General features: G+C 42.2%; 1 protein-coding gene across 2 annotated transcripts in view; it reads left to right on the top strand.

Annotated features, from left to right (window-relative positions):
• Window positions 1-23,918, top strand: part of SYNJ2 (synaptojanin 2) — a 69,276-nt gene extending 45,358 nt beyond the window's left edge. For both annotated transcript variants that reach the window (XM_076333779.1, XM_076333780.1), the window contains 14 exons: window positions 1,199-1,339; window positions 4,172-4,364; window positions 6,114-6,272; window positions 6,494-6,650; window positions 8,704-8,821; window positions 10,872-11,090; window positions 12,283-12,361; window positions 13,624-13,792; window positions 14,180-14,332; window positions 16,977-17,111; window positions 18,339-18,451; window positions 19,197-19,305; window positions 20,658-20,860; window positions 22,736-23,918. In XM_076333779.1, the coding sequence (XP_076189894.1) occupies window positions 1,199-1,339; window positions 4,172-4,364; window positions 6,114-6,272; window positions 6,494-6,650; window positions 8,704-8,821; window positions 10,872-11,090; window positions 12,283-12,361; window positions 13,624-13,792; window positions 14,180-14,332; window positions 16,977-17,111; window positions 18,339-18,451; window positions 19,197-19,305; window positions 20,658-20,860; window positions 22,736-23,536 (2,749 nt within the window). In that variant the 3' untranslated portion in view covers window positions 23,537-23,918. The remainder of the gene's footprint in view (window positions 1-1,198; window positions 1,340-4,171; window positions 4,365-6,113; window positions 6,273-6,493; window positions 6,651-8,703; window positions 8,822-10,871; window positions 11,091-12,282; window positions 12,362-13,623; window positions 13,793-14,179; window positions 14,333-16,976; window positions 17,112-18,338; window positions 18,452-19,196; window positions 19,306-20,657; window positions 20,861-22,735) is intronic.
• Window positions 23,919-26,210: the final 2,292 nt, after the last annotated feature.

Here is a 26,210-nt window from a genome sequence, read left to right as displayed (position 1 = left end):
ACAAACAAACAAAACCAAAAAAGAGCACTCTCTCCCCCAAAGGAACCAGCCAAACAAAAGCCTCCAGAGTTGTGCAGTGTATGGTCAGGTGTGTAGAATACTTCCTTCCAAGTCTGTTGCTTGTAATTGTAGCTGGAAATACGTTTGCCATTAACCAATGGCACTGGGACAGTATTGAAAGTGCTGTTTCTCTGTGAACTTCTGTACAGTAGAATACACTGTGTTTTCTAAGTCTCTTAAGTCTTTGTGTTGGCAGAGAAGGATTCTGATGGTTGACATTGATTTAACACTTGTCCTTAAACCCCTGCCTGATGTTGGGAAAAATGTGCTCAGTGACTGCAAACATAATTGGCATTCATGTGGGAATTCTAAAATGAATGAAATGTCTCTGTGGCTAATTGTCTTTGTGAAAATTATGGCTAGAGGAGGAGTTAAAGGCAAAGCCTGAGCTTGGCTCGTCAGCATGAACGGTAGGCTGTGGTATATACCGGTCCTTTTGAATCTGAAGGAGGAATAGGGATGGAACCCTGAAGATAATGTTTCCCATGCTGATTCATCAGGCTGACCAGTTAGTTGTCTGTTTTGAGAATGACAAGTTACAGCAGTGCTTAGCATGGCTGCTGGGCTGGCGGTATATCTGCATGTATCAGTTGGCTTTGGAGATAAGAAAACACTAGTTCTGCAGAAGCGAAGGTATATGCACCCACCTACAAGCCTTCAGCTAAGAACAGCCAACAGCTGTGGGTAGCCAGTCATCTCCCAGACAGGGAAGATCCAGAGAAGATCTCCTCTTCACTGTGAGCACAAGAAATCTTACAAGTCTCGAGATTGACATGGATTTTTGTTTTTATGGTTATGATTACTACAGTCAGCTTCCAGTTACCCCAGTGAATGGGGATATCAAATGTCATGTGAGCATGGATCTTTCTAAGCGTAGTAGACAAAATCCCTCTCACATCCAGAAGCAGGATAACTGTATTTGTGCGCTGTTCCTGGGCTCGCTGACTCTGCTGACTCTGGACTGGTTCACAAGGAGGCATCTGTCTCTACCATGCACCCTACAGCACTTCCAGTTCTGGAGCCAGCATGTGTACAGCCTAATGGATGTCTGTAAACCTAAGGCACGGTTAATCTGCTCATTTTATTGACTGCATGTGTTTTGTTTTGATTCCATTAAATGATTTTATGTTTGTTCCAGTACAACGAATAGAAAAATGTGGGGAGAGCAGCTTCAAAAAGCTATTTCTAGGACTCATCGCTACATTCAGCTGACATCAGCACAGCTTGTTGGTGTTTGTCTTTTCATCTTTGTACGACCCTATCATGTCCCCTTCATCAGGTAAAAAACCAAAACAAAAACAAAACAACTGTGTCTTCAGTAACATCTGCTGTTGGAATGTGGCCAGAGAGGGTGGGAGTGATTTTTCAGCTTGGTAGGAATTACGCAAACCTGGATTCTGGTCTCTGCTCAGTGTGGGATAGAGACATGTTTCCAGGCAGCAGTAGTCTGGAGTCCATCCTCCTGGGTAGCGCAAAGGCTAGGCAGCCCCAATATCTTCCTCCAGTTCAGCTCAGAAGCTGGGCGTGCTCCAGGTGGGCAGTCAGGGTGTAGCACCTTGTTTGGGTGCTGTCTTTCTGGAAAAGGAATGACCTGAGCTAATAAGTCCAAGAGTGTTTGGAGCACCAAGTGAAGGCAAGTGCCTGCCTCTGCCCGAAGGGCAGGTTTTACTTGCTGACCCTCTCCTTAGTGTTTCCATATGGAAACAGGGCTGGGTCTGGGCCTGAAAAGAATGGTGGAAAAGGTGGAAGGGGAGGTGGGGGAAAGAGAGCTAATTTTGCCCCCTGACATTTTATAGAATTGAGAGCTATAAGGGCCCATTAAGTGTTTGTCTCTCCTAGAAGTCACAAGAAGCAGAACTATGTGCCTAGAGGCGCCTAGAGGGTGCAGAGCTGTGTGTCTTCAGCTTACTAGCACCGATGTCCCTGGAGACTGATCAAACTCCTCTTGCCCCTAGAAAATTCTAATTTTTATTAAAGAGGAAAGATAAGAGTACCTAGCCACAGAGATTTCTGCATTAAAATGCCTTTGCCACGAGCAAGAATTATGCAGACTAAGTGTGAATGGGTAGGAAATGAGTAATTAGCCCAAACTATCTTTGGGCATCACTCTGTCCTTAAAGTCTGGAGTGATCCTGACAGTGCCCTCTACTCCATGTTAGGGGCACTGATTGGCCACTGCATTTTGTGATTAAAATATCAAAAGCTGCCTCTTTCTTCTCTCTGGTCTGATACCTACTTGAGAAGATGAGTGCAGAGCTTGTGCAACATCAAGTGCTCTAGGCTAAGCAGAGTAATGCAATCCAGGTAGCCCTGATGGTCTTGCATTGCTGCCTTTCCAGTAATCTTTCTTAAACATGATTTTTAAAAATTACATATTTTTGGTGGTATGAAGCAATCCAGAAGAGAAATGTTTCTGTCAGTTTTTGACTTTTCACTTGCCTTACAAGAGATTTGAGCAATCCAGCAGGAAGTGCATGGTTTAAATGGAGATCAGAAGCAGAACAGCACAGTGGCTCTGTTGCAGCTGTCAAACTGCTAGGAATTGAATGTAGCCCTTTGAAACTCAAGAGAAAAAGGGAAGAGTTTGATTTTAGTGACCGAGTTTCATCATTTAATGCTAATGTGCTGCTATGTGTTACGTGAGCGTAATCAAACCTAACCTGTATGCATGTGTAGTTTTTCCCATGTCTAGAAAAGGAAAACAAAAACGATCAGAAGTGGAAAAAAAAGGCTTCTGTGCTTACAGAGAGTGAAGAGATTAGGACAGAAGTTAGAGAATAGAGAAATAAAATTAGAGAATAGCTGAAGCTTATACAGCAGTGAAAGGATTGATGTAGTTGAATGTACAGTGGGTTATCTCAACGTAACCTTTGCCATGAATGCAAGTCAGATAAATATCAGTCAGCAGTTGGGTAGGCAGGCAGCAGGAAGGGAGAACTCCTTTGAGTGAAAAGACTGAACACGTGCTTCTTGTGGAGCGCTTGAAACCCATCTTTTCATAGAAAACATTGATGGTCCCGTTTTGCCTCCCTTGAGGGTGTCTTTTCTGGAGGTTTTCAGCAATCAGGAAAAGAGAGGAAAATAAAGAGGGGAAAAGATGGGGGGCAGAGAAGAGAGAGGAAAATGAAGAGGAAGGGAAGAAGAGAGCTGTAACATCTTGCATCATTAGATCATGAATGCTTGACAGTAACCCAGATAAGACTTAGTGGTTTTCCCCCTGCCCCTTGCTTAAAGCCAGTAATGTTCTAGTCCAGATCTGCTTGACTTCTATCTGGAAAGTAAAATTTTCTCACTGGGAAGGACATGCATGGTGCTGGGGTTGGTTACAACAATGATCTCATCATTTACTTATCTGATCAGACAGGCATGCTTTATTCTCAGAGTAGACTGGCTATCTGGGAGAAATTATTCTGCGAGCAGGTGGTCTGTTTTGCCAAGCAAGTCATCTTTCTGTAGTGAAGTATATGCTAATCATGACATTGAAATACTATGTAATTAACAACATGGAGGACCTAAGCAATTTGTCGTCAGTACAGAACTCATTTTAGGAGTTAGGTATAAATAGTTGTATCTAATAATCACTGATTTTATTGCATCTGATTTAACAAATTATGGGTTATGATCTGTTGCTCTTTAATTGACTGAAAAATCCGGCACCAACTGTGAAGTTGGGTTTCAACATATAGTTGCTAATTAAATTGTTAACTCTGAAAAACGGATTCCCATATGTTCAAAAGTAAAAGGAAACATAATAGTAAATTTAGTTATTGACACTATTTTAAAGATCATGGTAGAGGTAAACTTGAAAAGTATATTCTGTAGAAATTCCCAGTATTTCAGAAGTAATGTCTTGCTGGTCTTTTTGGAAGGGGCAAGAAGAGGAGGAAAATACTTTCAAATAGTTTTATTTCTATACTATTGTATTATACTTAATTTGAAACATAAATACATGAACAAACTAAAAAATGTGCCTAAAAGCAGCAAGCTTTCTGGAGGGGAGAAGACATGGCATTGTAAACTGGCTTTTCCTTTATGTTACAGTCAAAGTTAATTGAATGTTTGTCCGTGCAGCCCTTTACTCTCTTCTCTTTCTATTTTTTTTTAAATACAGGGATGTAGCAATAGACACCGTGAAGACAGGAATGGGAGGAAAAGCTGGAAATAAAGGGGCAGTGAGCATTCGTTTTCAGTTCTATAGTACCAGTTTCTGCTTTATATGCAGTCACTTAACTGCTGGGCAGACTCAGGTGAAAGAGAGGAATGAAGATTATAAAGAAATCACACAGAAACTCAGCTTCCCAATGGTAAGTGTAGGTGTATGTATGCTAAAAACATTAGAGATAAAGGTTGTATCTTTACATTATGAAAGCTGGTCTCGGGCTGTCTTTGATGACAAGTCATCAAAGAGTCATCTCAGTGCCATGGAGAATGGGCATAAAAGAAAATGGTAAAGGAAACGTTTAAAAAAAAAAAAAAAAAAAAAAAAAAGGAAGCATGTTTCACAGGAGACCAGATAGCACCCAATATAGCACTTGCTTTACAAAAGTTCTACGCCTTTCAAAAAATACAGTTGCTGCAGTACTTGAAAAGTCCTCGCCTTTGAGCAGTTTTCAAGTCAATCTTTCACAATAGTGCAACTTAACTGACAAATCTGAAGGCCTCGTGGATAAGATCTAGGTGACTGGTGTTAGAACTGGAAAGCATGATATTGATAGCTCTTGCTGGCACTAGGTAGTACGGGTTCTTAAAAGACCATCCGTGCCACTCAGTACATCATTGCTTTAGCTGCTCCTGCTTGGGTACGATATATCAGTTCTCGGTCACTGATGCAGTACTTTCTGTTCCCTTCATTTTGTCCTCATGAATGTGTCACTGTCAAGGAACTGCTGGCTTTTCTCAGAGTGTGGCAAGTAGGCACTACTGGTCTGTATGAATAACTTCTCCCCTAAATAGTGTCAAATCAATCACCCTAGTGTTTTATTTCACACTTGTCTCCTCAGGCCAGTAGATAACCCATGGGATTTGGTAGCAGTGCTTCTTTGCTTCCCTTAATGTTGGTTGCTTTAATTTCCACAATGCTTTCTTTCTCAAACCTCTCTGGAGAGGCCCTAAACCAGGGAGGGAATGGACCAGTTTGTGTATTCTGGTTAGTCAGCAAAAAATAGCATTTAGGTTGCAAAGCATAAAATTTTAACTCCCTGTTGTTTGCAAGGTTTTAGAGGCTTGGCACATGCAGCATATCAATCAGTTGTTTTGTGTAAGAACTAATACTGACAGTCCTGAATAGAATATCTGTTCCAAATGGCCAGAAAGTTGTACTTATGGTAGTTTTTCCTTCTAATACCTCATTAACTATTTTATGTCCTTTCCATTTACAATAGCTAAATGTACCTTGTGTGTATAATGCATTTAAAGAGTGCCCTCTAGTGCTGTGACAGCCATAGCGCTGGAACATTTCCTTTACAAATCTCTGGGTTTTAGAGGTTTATAGCTTAACTAAAAAAAAAAAAAAAAAAAAAGACTGGTTAGAGGATAGGATGTTAAACTTAGAATTGGAGTGAATTTTCATTGACTTTCATTGTTCTATTTCAATACGTTTACAAAACTATGATGTGCACATAACATCAAATTTGGAGCTTGTTCTTACTCAGGACCTTTGTTGCTGAATGTGCCTTGATACCAGAAGCACATTTTGTGTTATATTTAGAATATGTAAATATATGTGTGTGAAATACGTTAGGGAAACAAATGTATTTTTAATATTCGTTATAGCAAATTGTGAATATAAAGCTGGTGTCCCGGCTTAGACGTACGTTCTGGAAACAGGGGTCAGAGTCTGACACTCTTGTTTACAAAATTCAGCTCAGCAGGTTGCAAAAGACAGTGAAAGAACCATTCCATTTTAGCACAAGATGGATTTTAACAAATAGAATGTGGCAAGTAGGTCTGGTATTTCGTAATTCAGAGAGATGGAGCTGTACATTTCAGTGCATTTAAAAGGTGTTTTTATGAATGTGACTTAACGTTAACAGTATTCTGTACCTCTAAACTAGGGGCGGAGTGTGTTCTCACATGACTATGTCTTCTGGTGTGGTGATTTTAACTATCGCATTGATCTAACATATGAGGAAGTCTTTTATTTTCTCAAACGTCAAGATTGGAAGACACTCTTGGAATTTGATCAACTACAACAGCAAAAATCCAGTGGAAAAGTAAGGCAGTGTGTCTCATTTTCTTGAATACCTGCATGTTGGCTTGGTCTAATTCCTTGAGAGAGTGAAAAAGTTGCATTTTCAGACCCGTGTTTGTAGTACATGAATGTAGTAATTTGTTTAAAAATTAGAATGTTGTTTGTTTGCAAGGACGTTGATACGTCACAATGGCACCTACCTCGTCTGTAACTTAATCAAAGAGATGGTATTTCTTTTCATAGATTTTTAAAGACTTCCATGAAGGGACTATTAATTTTGGACCAACATATAAATATGACGTTGGCTCAGAGGCTTATGATACAAGTGATAAGTGCAGAACCCCAGCTTGGACTGACAGAGTGCTTTGGTGGAGAAAGAAACTGCCTTTTGAAAAAACAGGTGCGTAGGATCTTTCCTCCTTCTTTATCTGAAAGTTGTTTTAGATTTCTTCCAGAACCCACATAAGGGGATTTAATTTAGTGAACGGTGAGGAAGGGAGTTAGTGAGTTCTGGGCTGAGAGCTGTCTTTAGATGTGCCCGTAGGCTTAGTCAAATTGCAGTAGCTTTACTCAAGCTGATGTTCTTTCAGCTTCACTGGAATAACGTGCAGAGATAGAGCGAGCCCTTTCTTCTTGAGCGTGTGAACAAAGGCTTCACGCTACAGATTGAAAAGGTGCCGGGAGCTCGCTGAGGAATAGAAAACAATCCAGCTGTAGCAACCTAGAAATTACTCTGTTGTTTTTTAACAGAATCATTAGTCCGCATAAAGTTCCCGTGTTATAACGGCTAGATTGTTATAACTGTTGTCCTCAGTAGATGTATAAGCACTTTTCTGTAATTTCTTCTGCCTTGGTAATTCTTAGGAATATTTCTGCTAGTTTCTGGAATTGGGGGAGATTTCATTAATTAGTGCTTATAAAGTACTTTGCGATCATGAGTGGCCAGCACAACAGAAGGGCTGTTTTCACTTGTTAATCAAAAGTTACAATAACAAAATAAAAAGTGTTTCTTTGCGTATCCAGGGACAGTTTTCATAACCGTTCTCTCAGTCTGCAGGTACATCTATCTACCAAAGTTCATAAAATCTGAACAAATTCATATTAAAAGTGTAATCGCTGGAGAAGTAATTTGGTTTGTGCCTGCGGATGTGATTTTTCACATGCCTGGGAACTACTGCTTGGAATCCAAGTCATACCATGAGTACACTAAGTGTAAAAACTACAAAGCAAAACTAGGGCATCAGAGAGTACGTTTCAATGTGATACAGAGTTATTCACTCTTATTTAAGGAATGAAAAATAAAGTAAAATGGGGAGCTTAAACCATTGACAGAGATGTAGTCTGGGAAAGAAAAACTGTATGAGACAATAAGTTAAAACAGCCCTCTTGTGCTGGGTTTTCATTTTGGGAGAAAGAAGACCCTTCAGCATTTTCAATGCATATTCCTTATTTTGCATGGCAAGGCTTGCCCCTGGGAGGACTTTAGTTGATGGAGTACACACAGAACGTAGGACCTATCTAGCTGGTCTGCAAGAGCTGAGGCAGGTTCCTTTCTTTAGAGCTTGCAGGCCTCCCACAGCTAGCTCACATGGGTATATAACTGACCCCTTGTCTGTTTGTCCGCCTTCCCAGCCCCGCAAAGCTTTTCTAATTAGTTCGCTGCCAGAGTTCCTCTCCTTTACTGCTGGTGGCAAGGCTCTTCTGCCTCTTGGCTCTAATTCTTTTGCCTTGCTTCTTTTTGCTGCTTTGGCCAGAGGACTGAGGACTTCTCAGAGGACTATTTGCCTTCTGAGAAGAAAGTGTAGCCCCAGTGCGAGTGATTAGGCAAAATGCCATATTCCATATTAACTCATTTGCAACTGCACAGAAAAGAGAGAGAGTTATCCTTTAGCCCAAACAGCGACCTAAAAACTTTCCTGTTATTGACAGCAATATAATACCTCACTCTAGCATAACGTCTGGAGCACTTTCTGTCACCTTAATGCATTGCAAACAAAGTGTTTGGAGGTTGGATTTGCATGGGTTTTGCTTTCTCCCATCTTTTGTGTATTATTTCTCCAATCCCTGCGCATTATTCAGATTTGCGGTCTATTTTGCCGGTACAGTGTCTGTTTCTATGCTCAATAATGGGTCAGGAGTTAAAATACTAATATGACTCTGTCGACCAGATTGTACAGGTAATTGATTGTGTGACATTCAGGTTAACCATTTTGCAGGTGTCTTATTCTAGTGATCAGCTGTCTCTGTTGTACTCCCTGTCCTTTCTGTATTTTTTTTTCCTAGTCCCTAACTTGTAAATCTTTTAGGATACAAGCTTTGAATGGTATATACAAGAACAAAAACCCACCACCTCCCACTACTAGGGTCTGTGAAGTGCATCCTAATAAAATAGCTTTTAACTGTTAGTAAAACTAGCTTTGAGTGAGTTTTAAATCATGTTTTGTGCTTTATAGCTGGAGAGATCAATCTTCTAGACAGTGATCTGAATGCTGAAACTAAAGTCAGGCACACCTGGACCCCTGGCGCCTTGATGTACTATGGGAGAGCAGAGCTGCAGGCATCTGACCACAGGTAAAGTCCTAAGCAAATAATCAGAGAAAGGGCTGCTAGGTTAGAATGCGTCATACTGAATTACACCTTCAGAGTGAGGGACTGAGCCTGATTGTAACAGGAATTACACCCTTATTCTGTGTTCAGTATCTGTTTGGTGTTTTTTTTCCCCTCATGGTGGGTTTTATACCAGGGTGGCAAGTATCTATGGTCCTGTATTGATTTCTGCTGCACTGCGATCTCAGCAAGGGTTGGATAAGTTGCAGCAACAGGCATAGAAAACTGAGGGCTTTCTGTTGCTTGGAAAGCTCCGATACCAAAACAAGCTGCTCTGGTGGACTCCCACTCAGCTTGCTGTGGGAGAGGAGGAGGTTGGGACTGTGTGGCCTGAAGAGGTATAAGCCATGTACATAGGGCCAGGTGTGACCTCTTCAGAGTAGTGAAGCGTTGGGCTTCTGGGCTTCCCTTAGAAATGGAGATGGGAGAAGGAGGAGAAAACAGACCACTGTCTCTGGTTGGTCCATATCACTAACTTCTCTTTAGGGATATGAATGACCTTTCTTTGTTAAACTTGTCACCGCTTCACTTCTCTGAAACAAATTCTGTAATAAATACACCTTGAAAGCTCCCTTGCATTCAGAATAATCTTTGTCTCACCCCTTCTATGCCCTATGGAAATGCTACAATACTGTTCCTCATAGCGGCGCTCAGTGAGCCACAGTAGCTGGCCCTGTGCTTCTCATGGTGCTTTTGCATGCAAGGACTGTTCTGTATTCCTCCAGCAATGGAAGAACATGCCTCCTGCAATCAATTTCTCTGTGTCAAGGCTTTGACATTGCTGTGTTCCACAAAGAACGGTGGAACTGCTGCACTCATTATATAGGACCCTGAGGATGCAATCTGTGAAACATGGCTGTCGTACATGGGTTTTCTATTTCAGCAAACGTGACTGCAAAAACTGCTTTTTAATTATAGTCAGCAGGTTTGCTTTCCCAAGGTTTGTGCTGGAAAAAGGGCTTAGCTATATCTTTGAGACATATGGAAATGCATTATGATTCACTGTGCTTATAGAAATAGTTAACACTTCCTATATGTTTTTTTTCCCTTTACTATTCCTTTCTAGCTCTGCTGTTGTTGCTTTCATATGCTCTGGTAATGCGTATTCCAGAGCCTGCTCTATTGCAAGTAGGAGGCAGCAATTTTGACATAGTTAGAAGAGCAGCCATCCCAGTTACTGCTTTGTGTGTAAAATCTAAGAATGTGGATTGCATCCACTGAGATGAGACAAGCTTTACTCTTTCAGACAGCTTTCTCAATTTTATTTAGATCTAACACACAGAGAGGTCATTTGTAAGAAATGGCTGAAGAAGCAAGTTTGCAGTATAGACTGCTTATAATGTGATGGATTGACATACGTTTGCTACATAACCACGTTATACACTTAGAGTACCTTGTCCTTAGTTTCTGGAAGAAGACATCTTTATGTGGCCTTGTCTAACAGAAAACAATATATTGCCTTCCCGATCTATAGATGTTTTGGGAGACAGCTGTTGGATAATGAGTGAAGCATCCTGGTATTTTTAGACTGCAGGTTTGCCAGAAGTGCTACACACAATTGTCATTTGAATTCCTTTATGGTGTGTCCTCACTGTTACATTCAGCTAATGCAGGGCTGGTAAATGTAATTAACAGTGCTCCAGGCATGATCTTCCACTGCAGCAAAAATGAAACAATCCACCAGACTCTGAATTTCTGGGTTGTATTGCCAGCCACAGTGCTTTTTTGCAGTAAGACCTTAAGTAATTTGTTCCGCTTCTCTTTCTGTGTAGAACATACATAACAATCACTTCCTTCTATGGCTGAATTAAATATTTGCAATGAGATTTGACATCGTGGAGATAAAAATTATCATAGATGTATAGAGTTTAAACAAGACACTGTTTGTCCTTCACACCACTAAGTTCTTACGTGTCCTACTGCTTGACATTGATTTTAATTTTATATAAGCATTTCCTATTGGGTGATGTTGATCTTAATTTTAAAGAAGCATTTCTCCTTTTTTTTCTTGTAGGCCAGTGTTAGCTATTGTAGAAGTGGAAGTTCAGGAAGTTAATCAAGCTGCCCGTGAGAGTGTTTTCCAGGAAGTGTCATCTTTCCAGGGACCACTGGATGCCACAGTAGTGGTAAATCTGCTATCACCAACGCCTGAAGAGAAAAATGAATTTCCTGAGGACTTGCGTACAGAGCTTATGCAAATGTTTGAGGATTATGGCACTATTGTTCTGATCAGGTAAGTTTGGGATCTGAAATGGCATGTCATCTATTCAAAAACACAGACTAGAAATTCCCTTTTTGTCCTGACAGAATTAACTTTGTATTAGAAAGTAGTATGCTGAATTCCTTTACTGCATGTTGAATTCTTCATTAGAAATTGAATACAAGTATTTTGAATATCATTTACCTCTCGTCAGCCTGTTAAACAAATAGTCTAACAGCTCTCTTGGCTGAGCGGAGGAGAATTTTATTCGGTACAGCACCATAAAGCAGAGGCTTTGATGTGAATCATCACCTTTAGATTCAGGCCTCATTTCCATGCATTGCTTCTGCTGGCGGGTCCTTGGGGCCCTGCTTCACTTCCTCTGAGCAGGTCTGCTCTCTTCCAGCACTCTTTTGCACTTACTAGGATTTCTTCCTGGCTGGCTCTCCTTTCTTTTGGGGGTCATTTTGCTTATTTTTTAATAGTATGGCTTCTCGCAGTTTGAGAGAGAGAGTGTGATACCTTCTGGCAGAGCAGTTTAATTTCATTCCGGTTGATTCTGTACAGGGCTCCAGCATAGTTATGAGACTTCCGTTTTGAGAAATGCAGGCAAAAGACCTGACAGTTGACCTGGGAAACAAGACCAGAAACTTGTTTATGTTGTATTTGACCCATTTCTTAATGGAGAAAACTGATGACCTGTTGTTGTATGGTTTTATGAAGTACCAAATATAAGTTGAGGGTTCAAAAGCAGACCTGCAGGAACAGCAGCACCACTTTGCTTGTGAAGAAAAGGAGCAAGAAAAGAACATGCTTTGGTGTTTTTGTTTTGTTTTGTTTTGTTTTGAATTGCTTTAGATCTTGATGGTATACTAGTCTTTGGGAACATCATGTCCTCTGAGGTGAGGGATGTGCAGAGCCATGGAAGTTAGTACAGAGGGAGTGTGGATATCAGACAAGGTATCCTGTCAACAGCTGCTGAGATGTTTGTACTGCTGCTTCAGGAGGGCAGGGTGCTGGGGTCACACAAAGGAGGATGGGGGAGAGGAAGAGTCCAACTGGGATTCATAGATCACTTGCTCCTCCCCAAAAAATAGAGTTGTGAGGAAAATACAACTAAAACCAAATACATAGCTGTACAAAACTATCATGCTTGCCTTTAAGGCTTTTCATTCAATGGTGAAGTAAAATGTACTGTTTTCTCTCCTCTGCCTTTTTTTACTAGGATCAGTGGAGGTCAAATGCTGGTGACATTTGCAGACAGCAGGTCAGCTCTTCGTGTTATGGATATAGATGGTGTCAAAGTAAGACTCTCTCAAACCTATAATAATACTTTCATAACAAATTTCTCAAAAGTGGTTGCTTAGAATGAGATAGTGTTGTTTCTAGCTAAATCAAGTAGCATTATTTTAGAGACTTAGTGCTCACAAAGTCCTTAGCTTTCACAGCTGCTGAGGCTTTTAATGCAGTATTTCAGTTTCAGGAGGGAAGAGGTGACTTTTCTTGGAGCTCCTGAGCAGTGCTTAGTATCTGGCCTCTGATACCACTGCAGAATACATGGACTCGGTCGTTGTTCTGGGTCTTGAAGCAGTTCTCCTGAGATTATGTGTGACTTTATACTGTTGCCAAAGCATCCTCACGATTGCGGTTTGGAGACTTTTTGTTTCTCTTAAGTGTATCAAATAAACTCCTTCTACCAAGCTGGAACAACACGATTCATTGGCCTCCATGGCAAACTCGGCATTAGCAGTAGGCGTTTACCTTCCCATCCCCTGCTCTTCCTTCCCACGCACATACTCTACAATTCATCAACCCCCTCACTTACGCTGACAAAACTGTTTGTGGGGCTGCACTATAAACTTAACATTGAAGTAATGGATTTAAACCTCATTCTTCTTTCATATTTGGAGTTTTATCTATTCATTTGGCTCATTTCATTGATGTAATTTATAGCACAGACCCAAACACAATTGTATGTGCACAATGTGTGAAGGTGCTGGGAACCTGATTCAGGAACTTTCCAAAGTAATTTTGCTGCTGAAGCTGCTGCCTTGGATACATCTCACCCCAAATGTCATGGAGCAACACATATAAGTAGCTGTGGTCTTAATCTGTTTAATAATGTACTTTCTATACACATCAACCATCATATTTGGGATTTTCTGAGCAGAGAGTCTCCTTACAGATGGCATCAGGTAGCAAATTCTTGTGTGTTTGAAAGCTACTGACTCAAAAATGGAACCCTCCCACACCATTATTACTATCACAGTATCATTTTGACGATATTTGATGTTTCACCTATTTCTCAAGTATTTCCCAAATGCAGCAGCAGTGCTTTTGAGCTGTGAAACTAATTTTCTTTCAAGAACATTGTTACAGTCTGAGAAGTTGGTTATGGGGATAGGAAGAGCACTTCCTTTTCATTTAGCCTCTGAAATGAAGCTTTAGTTATATCAGTTTCTGAAGCAGTTATACAATAGACTGGCAGCACTTGCTTATTCTATTCAGGTGTTCTCATTTTGTGAAGTTGCTTGGCAAAGGGGAAACAGTTCTTTCTTTGCGTTAGGTCAGAGGCAGAACAGTGAAGATCCGGCCCAAGACCAAGGACTGGCTAAAGGGCCTTCAGGAGGAAATTGCTCGAAAACGGGACAGCATTGCCCCCATGTCCCCCACGGCAAACTCCTGTCTTCTGGAAGAAAATTTTGAATTGTCAAGTTTGGACTATGACTCAGAAGGTGAGCAGCAGGTTTCTAAGCTAAGTTGTGAGAAATTGCTTCGCTGACTTTGGTTGCACAGAGAAGGTACAGTATGAGTGTTAGTGGTATCTTAATTTGTAATGAAGCCACACTTCTTAAAAAGAGTATTGTAACTAAAGCCATGACCCAGCACTGTGCCTGGGCAGAGAACTGTTGCTTAGATGATCCTATCAATTTAGTGTTACAACATATGTTAGCAAATCCAATGTATGGTACAGTTGTCTGTAGAGAAAAAAACTGTAATGAAGCACACGGGTTACACAAGAAGCTTGCCCAACGCTTATATTAAATTCATTGATTGGTAGTAGAGAGAGACAGAGAACGCATTTGCTCACTAAGTCTTTGTTACCTAATATTTTAATTCAGGTGATGTAGTGGAGGATGAAGATGATTATTTAGATGATGCTTTGTGTCAGCACCTAGTAGCAGACACAGCAGAAGATATGCCTGAGGGCTGTGGACACTTCGCATCCATGGGTCATTCAAACAAATCTGGACAAAACCCACGGCTGTATAAAGGTAAATTACCTACATTCCTTAAAGTAAGACCTGAAGGTTTGTTGTTTGTTCTCCTTTTGTCTCTATTTCCCTGTTCATTTATATTTTCATTGTAGGTCCTCTAAAGATAAGGATCATCTTTTTGGTACATGTTCATACAGTGCTCAACGCCCCTTGAGTTAGTGACTGTAACTGAGGCCCTCAGGCATAACAGCAATACAAATAATAAAGCTTAGATCCTCCTTCTCTTTAGCCCAGGGCAAGGCAGGAGTGCTGAAAAATGCTGGTTTCCTTTTATAGAAATTAAGTCTTTTTATCCATTTGATGTTGTTTGGCACCAGAGCATACAACAAAAAATTGTCTGTTATTTTCTTATTGGTGAGGGCCAGAGCAAAATCAAACCAACGGAATCCTGTTGATTCAGTGATGGGCTTGGCCCTGTCCTTTGAGCAATAGCTGTGGCAGTGCAGTCAGGTGTAAGCTGGACAGTCCAGGAGGTTGTTGTGTTCAAATGACTTACTTCAAAGAAACCTAAAGTTGCTCCTTTGTTCCTATTTTATTTATTACTGAAGAAGTCGAGGTTCACACAACAGGTATATTCATTCTTTTAGTGCTTCATAAATGTGTTACCTTTTTTCCTGGTCACCTGGCTTGTTTGCATATTATTGTGAAATGACTTGGTAAAGAGAAGATAAAGCTGTGAAGAGAATACAGATAAAAACTGCAGCAAGAACTAGCCAAGCCAGTGGTGGTCTTATATTGGGATGTGATCAGGACATGCTTCGGTGACCAAGCATTGACAGGCTGGGTCACATATTAAACACTTCAGCATGACAGCAAGTGATTCAGTAGCCATCTTTCTGCAGTCTCTCAGAAGTGCTTTGTCTTCTGACATAGAAGTGGAAACTTTAATACCTTCAAAGGTTGAATCAGAAGTAGAGTTCAAAAAGATTAAATGAAATTCGTAAGTTTACACAGACAGATTTTCCAAACAATCAGAGTGATATACAGCTTTCTTGCCCACTTGAGTCATAGGCTGGGTGCAGCGTGGCCAGACCCAGAAACCTAGCCCTGAGCCAAGGAGTTAATCTGTCATTATTAAATACTGTGAAGCCAATCACTTTGTATTATAGGATGCCTTGCCCTCCAAACACCTCTGGCCTACTGTGTGATGATTCATTAAGCTACAGAGAATTGCAGTGATTCTTTTCACCCACACTAACTCTTCTCCACAAAAAATATCACAAAGTAAATGGAGATTATAAAGTATCGTTTGAAGGAGGTCAAGGTGGGGTTGTGATCTCACACAACTCAGAATATGATATATTCAATCCATCTTGAAAGTCTCTGCAATTTCAGATGCCTCCATAAGCTTCCAATTCTGCCCGAGTAACTCCTAATCAAAGGTATGATGATTGTACAGCTGGTGTTAGACAGATGGAAACCAGAGACGGGCAGAACAGCGTGTATGTGTGTTTCTGAGGTCAGAGGAGGGCATAGCCTCACAAAACTGATGTCCCTGGGAGCTGTTGCCTAAAACCAGCAGCCTTTTAGGGGAAGGGATAGAGTGGTGGTGGCTGGTTTTTGACTTGTGTTCAGTGTTACTGCCAGAATTGCAAGCCCTGCATTTAGGCACCTGCATGATTCCTCGGATCCTACCGATGAGCCCATATCTGCAGCTTAGAAGTATTGAAAATGCAGAGAGAAGGAGGAGGGCAGGTTGGGTAGATCACAGGCTGTGTCTCTGTGGCCACCATCTGCTGCTGAGTGGGAGTAGGAAACTGTGAGGCAGCTCAGTATTCCCTGCAGAGCACACCTTTCTGAAAAACAGGAACTTGTGTAAAAATGCCTGAAGTATGAGAGACTGCTGCTACCACAATTCCTTCCCCATCCTCTCCAAACCACAGGACAAAACTAAACCCAGTGGATTTAGTTGGAGCCCACAGCTGCATGGCTGGGCAGGGAAGGGAGGTGAGAGATCTGAAGCGAAAGCCCTCACTTCAGCAGACGGGGAGACTAAAGCAATCCCTACTTCTCACCTCTCCAGCTGTCAGAGAGTCTTAGACGGGATGAAAGACTGTGTAATAGCCTAGAGATGTAAGGTGCAGCCAAGCGCGATCAGCTTGAGGCAGGTGTACCTGTTAGGAGACGTTGCTGGAAAGCAGAGATGTGATGAACGAGCCATTCAGGTAGATTTTTCTCTAGCATAAAAACCAGTTCTTAGCAAGGAAAGTTGTCTAATCCTCAGAGGGAATTCCTGCGTTCAGGAAGGAAGAGCAAGGGATTGACCGTGACTAGCCTCCTCGTGGCTGCCATGACACGGTTTGAATGAGAGCAAGTTGCCGCCAAGTCTGGCTGTGAAAAGCTCAGAATCTAACAAGGTGACTAGTAACCGTGAAATCGGATGCAGGCAGTCTTTGTGTCGGCACAAACAATAAATGCTAGAAAAAGGAGAGAGAGAAGTGTTTGACAAAAGGGTAGATGTTTCCTGGAGTGGGAGCAGGGCGACGTTCGGGGAGAGCAAAACAGTATGAAAAGAGCCATGTCGTGTTGCTGAGATATCTGGTTGAGGCTTGCCTTTCGCAATCGCCTCTCTTGACCGCCCAGATTTGGTGCATCTCACCCAGCAGATACCTAATACAGATCCTTTCTAAATTTTCCCTAGATGATACAGACCTGGCCGATGTGAAGCAAGAGCTGGAGGCAAGTGGGGAATGCCGCCGCCAGACTCCAAGCAGGTCTCTGTCCATTCCTACCAGGCCTCGGCCACTTCAGCCGCCGCAGAGGCCTCCCCCTCCTGGTGAGTTTGACTTTCTTTAATGTTGTGTGGCCCCAGCTGAACAGTTTTGCCTGCCATTTCTGGGTGACAAAGAAAGTAATGCCTTGTTCTGAAATGTCAGGCTGTTGAGGTACTTGTACTTGCTTCCCTGTCTGTTTGAGCCCGACGATGGCTGCAGTTAGCAACAGAAGTTTGTCTTTAGGATGACAGATACTCCGCAAAAAATGCCTCTAGTGAGGATGGAATGGCCCATATGTTTCATACTGACTCATCATTCAGGTTAGCGTGGAGTGGACCAGCCACTTTGTGGCAATAAAAATAAATATCAGTATTTATGCCTGCTGACTTCCAAAGCCACTGAGTGTTTTCTTACTGTTTGTTTTTTTCTGACTTAATTTTAATCTTCCTTTTAAAAAGCTTTGACAGAATATTTGTTCTGGACAGTTTTTGTCCTTTCCTGCTTTGCAAGCAATTCGCTTTGCTTGCTTTTGTGTTTGTGAAAGAAATGCAAAGTGGCTTATGATTTTCAGTGAGGCACAAAGGTGAAGCGACACTCTTTACCTAAGCTCTACCCAGCTGAAATGCCATCAGTGCTATGCTGCTCCTGTTTTTATGGCTACTTCTGGACGAATGCTGATTGCTAGATCAGCATAATCACCTTTGCCTTCCGTATGACACAAGCTATACATCACGTTTTTCTTGCAGTCCAAAAGTCTCTCTTCTGTATATATTTTCCAGCCTTAAATTAAACATTCTGTCAGACTCACTGCTGGAAGATGAGTTCTTCAGGGTTATTCCCATTCATTTCCGAGTCTGTTGCACAGAAGTGACAACGCCGGTGTCTCTATCTCTGTGCCTGGAATCCAATGTTAATGCTCAGCTGAGGTTATTGAATTGATTAAATGAAAGCAAGACTAACAGGAAACTGCTTCCTGAAACAGTTCAAGATTTCAGCATTTTATTCTGTGTTGAGATTTTTTCACCTTAGATTAGACCAGTAACAGTTCAGCCCATCGCTCCTCCTAGATCAAAGCGTCTTGCTCTTGGCTCTCAGGCAGAGGGACTCAAGGTCCCCGGTGTCCTACAGGAAGGTCTTGCCTAATATCTCTGTCCCTGGAGGAGCAGGGAGGGTGACAGCATCTCTTTTATTTATCACAAACAATTTCAAGCACATTGGGTTTGCTCCATTGCAGATAAAATGTTGTACCAGCTCTTGAATGTAAAAAGCCATTTTTATTCCTCTTTCAGCCGGAACATCAGGCAAAAAGCCCCCCTCAGATGGTTCGCTCTCTCCAGGAAGCCACTCCAGCTGCTCCATCCTGGCAACGGCAAAGCTGCTACCCGGAGCCCCTCAGCAGCCAGTGAGTCCTGCCGCTCAGCACGGCCGCTTAGCATTGTCCTGATCTCCCCCCTCTAGATAGACACTGTAGACACTGAGCATCGCATACATGACCAACCTGTCATACAAGGAAGGAAGTCCATCACGTGCCTGAGCTGGAAATGCTAAGATGACCCTGTTGTAATGTAATACTAGACTGTAGGACCTGCTAGACACCAGAAAGATGTTATTAAATTGCCAGGAATTAGAAAGGCCAAAGAGGGAGAGAGAGAATGGTGCAAGACCAGGGCACTGTTGGTTTATTCCACGTGCTGCTTTCTGACAGATGGGAACTTGAATTTTCAACACCGTGATCACGTGCTTTAATTCTTTTCTCACCTCTTTTTTGATGGGCCATGCTAGTGCCCAGCATGCAGGAAAAGTCTTGACCATTGCCAGCCAGGCTGCTAGCCCTCTGAGGAGACCAAGACCGGAATGAGGGAACACCTCCCCACTCCTGTCCTGTTGGATGAGAACCCTCATGTATTGAACAAGGGATGGCTAAGGGACTAGCTGTGGCAGTAAGCCGTGGGCCTGTCTGTCAGCTGGTAACAAAGATGTAGTATCTGCCAGAAGACGCCCCACCATTTCTGTAGTATTTATAGATAGCTGAATAGCCACCGGCAAAACCAGAACTTTACAGGTGTGTGAGCTCAGCTGTAAGATTACAGGTGTGCAAGAAGAAAGTTCTCTCAAGGTTACTTACTCTCCTATTTTTTTTTTTAAAGCCTAAAGTCCGGACCGGAATAAGTAAACCTTACAACGTCAAGCAGATCAAAACCACCACAGCTGAGGAAGCAGAAGAAGCTATTAGATGTCTTATGGAAGCTAAAGGAGGTGAGCACAGCTTTCTAACTGACTTCTAAAAATCTTTAAAGAAAGAAAACCGTAGGTGTATTCATCCTTCCCGTCATAGCCCAGATGCACATATTTCTATTCAGAAGCTCACCTGAACACTGACATACACGTTCTTGCAAGATGGTACTTGGTGTTCTCTGTCAGTTTTGAAAACATTAACCTTTTTTTTCAAGATGACTCAAGTTGTATATTTTGTTGTAGAACCTGTTACTAGGAGTACCTTGGGTTATTTATGTCCAGATTTAGTCTGAAAAATTAAAAGTTAAAGATGGGATCTTACTAAACTGATGGTGCCTGTGTTAGCTCAGAGTTGCATAAAGGATATTTGCTGCTCTATTTAGTGAATGCTCACTGTTCCAAGCAGAACTAGAGAGCGAATACAGCTGCGGGAGAAATAACCTGGATTCTCTTCACATTTGGACAGCAAGTATAGTTGTAACCTAGATAGAAGCTTGCACCACTTCAGGTTGAATAGCTAAGCTAAAAGGCTACTCTGTGTTTAGGCTCTCTATCTAATCCCTGGAGAAGAAAACTTCTTGCAAGGGCGAGTTAGAGCAGGAAACTAGCTTACGTATTGAAACTTAGCGGTGTGAATATACCCTCCGTGGCTGCAAGTAGTCTTTCTGCTGATGCTGTATGAATGAGAAGACTGCAGTATGACTCTGAGATCGCTACCCGAGTTTGCAAGGCTCTCGGTTTAGAAGAAAAACATCCCTTTTCATTTGTAAATAGAGCAAATGCAGTCTGGAATATTCCAATTTAATTAGAAATCTCATAAAGGCATCTTGATGTTTGTTCCTCAGAGTGTGCTGTACATTTATTTTTGAAATCAGATTTACGCTCCATTAATTTTGAAATTCACATTAAGCATTTCACTCAGTGTGGGTAAGAAAACTAGTCCGGTCAGCATCGCTTTCAGTCCCTTGTGCTGTACCACCAGCTGGCATTTACAGTTCTTCCCAAAGTACTCTACAAGATGCGCTCGGTATCATTATCTTGATTATCCACATAAGGAAACGAGGGCAAAAGGAGACTCAGGACTTGAGTCCAATACTCCTGAACCCCCAGCCAGTGTTTTATCCACTTGGCCAAATGGTGGCACAGCACTGCTGTTTTGGCATGAAATTATTTCAGACGGGGGAGTTTTTCCCTAACTGCCTCTTACAAATGTGACAGGATTGCAAAGGTCTGCGTTTATTTTTAAAACCTACCTTCCCGGCCTATGCGCATTCCCTTTAGGCATGCACATTTTGGGAAACATGGTTGTGAAAGAAATTACCTTCAAGCTACATACTGATCAAGCCAAGGCGCTAATTGTTTTTGCTTCTCAGGACTACAGGAAGATGCACCAAAGCCTGCTCCAACTAGAAACCAAACGTTTACCAAACCCGAGCCTCTTCCCAGCATCACAAAGTCAGCATCATTTCAAGGGTCGCAGGTAGAACCAGTGCTTGTGCCCCATCGCCCACCGCCCAAAGTTCCAACTACGAAGAAGCCAGTACCTCTGCAAAGGACCGGAGTCAAGGTGGAAAATGTAAGAGAGTTGCAGCAAAATGCATCCAGCCTCCATTACACAGTGTGCACGATGGCAAGAGGGGTGGGCTGTTAAACAGTTCGTGTGAAGTCCTGTCATTTGAAGCTCTTAGCCAGCGGGCACTGAAATGATTTTGTGTATTGTAGCCATCAAGGCATAAAAACGTACTAGGCAATCGGAAAGGAAAAAGAGCTTTGACTTCCTTACTCAGCTGTATTCAGCTTTTCTATTCGTCAGTCCATTCTCTTAGATTTTGTTACTTTTCTCCTGGTTTGTCTAAACCCTTGTCAGGATTTAAGACTCATCCCTTCTTTATCACAGTGTCTACTTTTGACCACATCATGAGTGGTCTGCTCTGTACTGATTTGAGGCAGCTTCTTGATCGGCATGCTGTTCTGCATCCTGTTCAGAAACATTGAACTTTTCTCACGCACCTTTTAACGGGATTCAGCCTTTCACTTTGGATTCTGGATTCTGCTCAAGAGTTCAGGTTCTTAAAAATACAAACCTGTAGGTGTCGGGGTTTTAATCTGTCTCTCTGTCAGGTCTCTAAAATGGAGGTAAGAAAGAGTTCTTCACTTCTAGAGCTGCTAAAATGAGTATTTAACGGTGAAAGCAATTTAAGTACAAGAGAAAGACAAATATAACCTTTCATATTCTCCCTTTGACAGAACCTCTGCTAGGAAGCTCTGTTCTAAGTTGTTAGGACTCAATGCCTTACCTTCCTTTGTAAAGGCATTCACCCCTTCGCTATCATGGACTTTGTGCCATCTCTGCTGAGCAGATTCACAAAAGAAAAAAAAACCAGACAACACAGCGTGTGCCCTTTCCTTAAACATTGAATAATAAGGAAAGGTCTGTTTATTTTGTTTATGTTGTCACCATTCCCAGGGCACTCCTGAAAGGTGCCGAGAGGGATTGCTGTTGTGGTGTTAGTTATATGAAATCTCCTGCAGGAATATATCTGTTTCAGTTTGACTCTGCTTCAGACTTCCACTCCTTCCTCCATCTGAGTGAGTTCAGATGGGAGTTGTGTACTTGAAAACCTCTACCCAATCCACCTCGATCATTAAAAAAGCATGCAATCAAATGTAGGCAACTTAACAGCAGCGTATAGGCAGAAGTGGCGGGGGATATGTCCGTCATGAAATATTGACTAAATATTTTGACTGCGTTAAAAAGCCTGTATATTATCTTTTAATACTATGGGAGAGTAATAAAGAATTAAAATGCTTTCATTCAGTCACACTGAGCGTGAGAAATCTGAAGCAGCCCTTGCCCTCTTGGACTGAGCTGGGTTCCAGTTATTTATATATTTTTAAATGTTGAATATATGCTAGACTGTACTTTGAGAGCTTACTTTTAGCTTCTGTTCCTAGCATCAGTGAGACACGACAGAGCCATCAATGCATTTCTTGGGTAACGCTTAAGCTAATTGTCCTTCAACCTTATGTATCACAGAATTTAGCCCCTCCCTGTGCATTCTTGCTTAAATAGTATTAGTCAGCAGAGAGATGTAACAAATAAGTAACACTTCAGAACTGTGTTAAATTGGCCTGGAGCAAAATCATAACATGAGCAAGAGATGGTCAGAGAGAGATGTATTTCTCGTACAGGGAGCGAACAGGCTGTAGGATCCTTGTCCTCAAATAGCACTCTGTAAATGAACGCTGGTCCGAGGCACGATGCACGAGAACAGAACCAAGCGGGTACAGTGCAAACCTGTGCTGTCAAGCCTCCTCTTTGTACTGCCTTTTTTTTTCTTCCAGTACTGTCAGCTTTTCTCAGTAACGCCATCAATAAGACTTGCACTAGAAGTGACTCAGTTTAAGGTACCGTTTTTGTTCTCAAATTTCTTGTTCTTTTCCCCCTCAGGCTATGTCTATGGAAGAGCAATTTGACCAACAGACAGTAGAGTCTCCTTTTGGCTTGCCAGAGCCCTGCCTAGAGGCCAGACCTATTCTTAGTCCGACCAGGATTACTCCAGTCCCTAAACCCAGAACACCACAACCTGGGAAGCCTCAGGAGAGCAGGGGGAGCAGTGAAAGGCAGCCCCCCTCAGGAAGCATGGCTGAGGCCATCACGCTGCCTCCCCAGAATGCTTCCTTTGCCCCAAAGGTGCCGCCGCGAAGAAAGAAGTCAGCTCCTGCAGCTCTTCATCTGCAAGTTCTCCAGAGCAGTGACAACCCACTTTTTAGTGAGTTAATGTTCAACTCCAACAACAACAATCCTGGGTTCCTCCCCCAGACTCAGGACTCTCGTGTCCCTGCGCAGTCTGCTCTCTCAGCTCCTACATCCTCTGGCAGCCCAGAAAACACCACAGCTAAGCAGCTGGCATCAAAAGCTGCAGACTTGATGGCTGACCTTCAGGGCCCTCCTGTACCAGAAGGCCAGCATCCACAGCTCTCAGATACCAGCTCCCTTCCAGAGAACACCAATCTTTTGGACCTGGACACAGATTCTTCCTGCCCTCTTGCCATGCAGGTGGCATCGGCTACTTGTCCAGCACACGCTCCAGAAAATTTAAAACTCCCCACCTTGAAAGATTTCAGTCACTGGGTTACATTTAGTGATGACGAAGACAGTAGCGCACTGTCAGAAGGGTTCAACAAACTGCTTGTCTTAGAACAAAACAAAAATACCTTGATGAAGACAAATACTGATTTAGAGTTGTAAAGTTTTGTCCCCTTAATGTTCCTATAGAAATCAGAATTATGATGCAAAATAAAAATAGATCTTTTGCACAAAGATTTTTATTTAAGGAAATAGATCATCTGTCCATGCTACGTTTCACTTTCATGTTTAGAGATAAAGATACTGCCCCTGGAGGGAAGTGTATAGAGTATATACAACCTAACATCATCTACAGCTTGTTTGAAAAATTCTTTATTCTAAGTTATTTCTTTTTATTAATCCATTTTAAGATGTTTTATTTCATTTCAGGTACAAATCATATGTAAGAACATGTAATGATGTATGGAAAAAAATGTTAAGAAAAGCATTTTCCTGTGAAATTTATATATTAATCAATTTCTGACACTTGAAATAAAGAACCCTTATCTTGAATAGTTAGACTGCTACAGTTACTCTGGAACAAACATCCAAAAGGGGAATATATACCAGTGTAACTAACTACAGCAGTAACACCGGTATTGTTCCGCTACTAAGTTTCTGCTGTGGAAACAAGGCTTAGACAGTATCTTCTTGTAGATCTTAACAGCTGCGGTGTTAGTACTTACCTTGTTAAACTCATTCCTGTGTTAAAACAAAAGGTGTGTACTATGAGGCTGTAAAGCAGAACCATGAGAGGTGGTGCCCCCACATCAGCCAGAAACGCCTGTTCTTACTCCAGACCTGGCTAGCGAACCCTGTATTTCAACAGACCTCTTCGCGGTGCTGTGCTGTTAACGGCACGGCAATAACACACCTCAGCTATTCTAAAAGGACTGGGTCGCCTCAAAATACTAGTTGGTTTTCTACAGCAGTTCCAAAACTCACCCTGGTTTTTGTTCACAGCTTGCCAATGCCAAACAACATACTTTACAGTACAGACATAGCATGTGGACAATGACAGTCCCTTCTCGAAGAAACGCTATAGTTTCTGTGCAAATAGAAACACTATTGTCTATGCAAATACTGTGGAAATATGGTGAATAGTTGAGACCAGCTGATGACATAGATCACTAGCATATTAATGTCTCATGCTAAAGGCGGTTTAGTAATTCAGTAGTTGTGTCCCTGTTCCCATTCTGCTGCTTTGTAAGAAAATGCCACGTCAGTCTTTTATTATCACAGTGCAGATGAGGAAAGAGCTGGTCCCGGAACCTAACTTTATGCACATGCAACACAGGCTGTTAGGTCCTGAAACTAAGCCACAAGCACACAACTGGGGATGGCAGAACCCTCCCGCAGAGAGGAACAGTTGCTTACGGCCTAATAATGAGTTTTGCCCGCTCACAGTAAAGCTCAACTTGGACACCAAACTGGTAGGCTGGTAGGGGGCGGAAGCATGTAGAGCTACTGCTCTTGCTGTGCATTTCTGCTGATGTCAGCTACGCGGTCTGTTTTGTTCCAGGGAAGGAGCTGCCGTGTGCTTCCCATTCACCTCAGCAGCTGTGGTAAAGCTGTGCTGCAGCAGAGGGCATCTAAGACTGAGGACAAATTCAAGAAGCACGTGCACTGCTGTAAATAAAGCTGTTGCTCAGGTGCACTGTGCATCCATACAGGGAGTGTACCTAGGAGGCAGTTGCAACGCACAGAATAAGACTAACAGACAAGCAACGACTATAATCTGCTCTATGCAGGTTCTTGCAAACAAGAGGTTTGAACGATGATCATGTTCAATGGTTCAGACTATGACAGCCTACCTCGGGGAAGCACCCCGTTAACCACTGTAGAAACTGCAGGCAAGTACTCCTGCGTGCCTGCTTTGCTTCTCCCTTACGCTTACCCAGCATTCCAACCAGAGCCTATAGGACAAGTGTTTCAGGTGAGTCTATAGGTCACTTACCGTGGTGGGCTGACTCATGAAGTATTGCTGCTCAGCTCAGCGCAGACTTGACCTTCATAATGAAGTCATCTCTCATTTATTAGCGAGCCAGCAGTCTCGCTTCTCAGAAGCCCAAGATTTTGACGAGGATAATCCGTGGTGCTAAATGTGTCCGTTATCTGCTCTAGCTGCACAGGCTTTGCCTTGCCTGTGCAGTTAAACCATACACTATAGATGCCATTTGTTCAAAGCAGGCAGTTAAAAACGATAAACAGGTTGCAACTTGTCATGGTAACTTGTTACTAGAAGCATCAAGACCTTTTATTATTAAAAGAAGGAGAGCAGTTTTAAGCAGTTGGTGAAGCTGAAAAAACCCTTGTTTTCTGATTTTTTTTTTTTTTGCAGAAAAGATGTATTAAAAAAGTTCAGAGGTCTTTTTTTTCCACAGGAAAATCAATTGGCTTGTTCTCAGCTCCTTGGAAACTGGGAATTCAGCCATTTTCTTACTTGCAATGCCTACCTGTTTCACTGTCGCTGCCAAATTTTCAACACAGGGCATCCTGTAAGAGAGGATGCTGCCTTTGTCTGAGCACCTGCCATCCTCCTCTGCTCCCTCGTTTGCCAGACACTCTAAAAAAATCCCCAAAACCTGCAAAGGCCAAACCAATAAAACCCAGTGCTAAGCTTCTTACGTAAGGGAAGCTTACTTTAACGTGGTAGCAGGCTGGTGAATAATGCTGAAGCAAGATAGTTGTTTCCCTACAAGATGACACAGAGCCTTAGCCTCTTTGTCCTCCTTCTAAAAAAAAAATACAGTGAATGTTTATGGGCATGTTTCAGTATAAAACATGAAGAGCAGTA

Source organism: Aptenodytes patagonicus, chromosome 3 (genome assembly GCF_965638725.1).
Source record: "Aptenodytes patagonicus chromosome 3, bAptPat1.pri.cur, whole genome shotgun sequence".
Taxonomy (NCBI): Eukaryota; Metazoa; Chordata; class Aves; order Sphenisciformes; family Spheniscidae; genus Aptenodytes; species Aptenodytes patagonicus.
The sequence above is the reverse complement of the archived record's forward strand: the minus strand, read 5'-3'. Positions and strand labels throughout refer to the sequence as shown.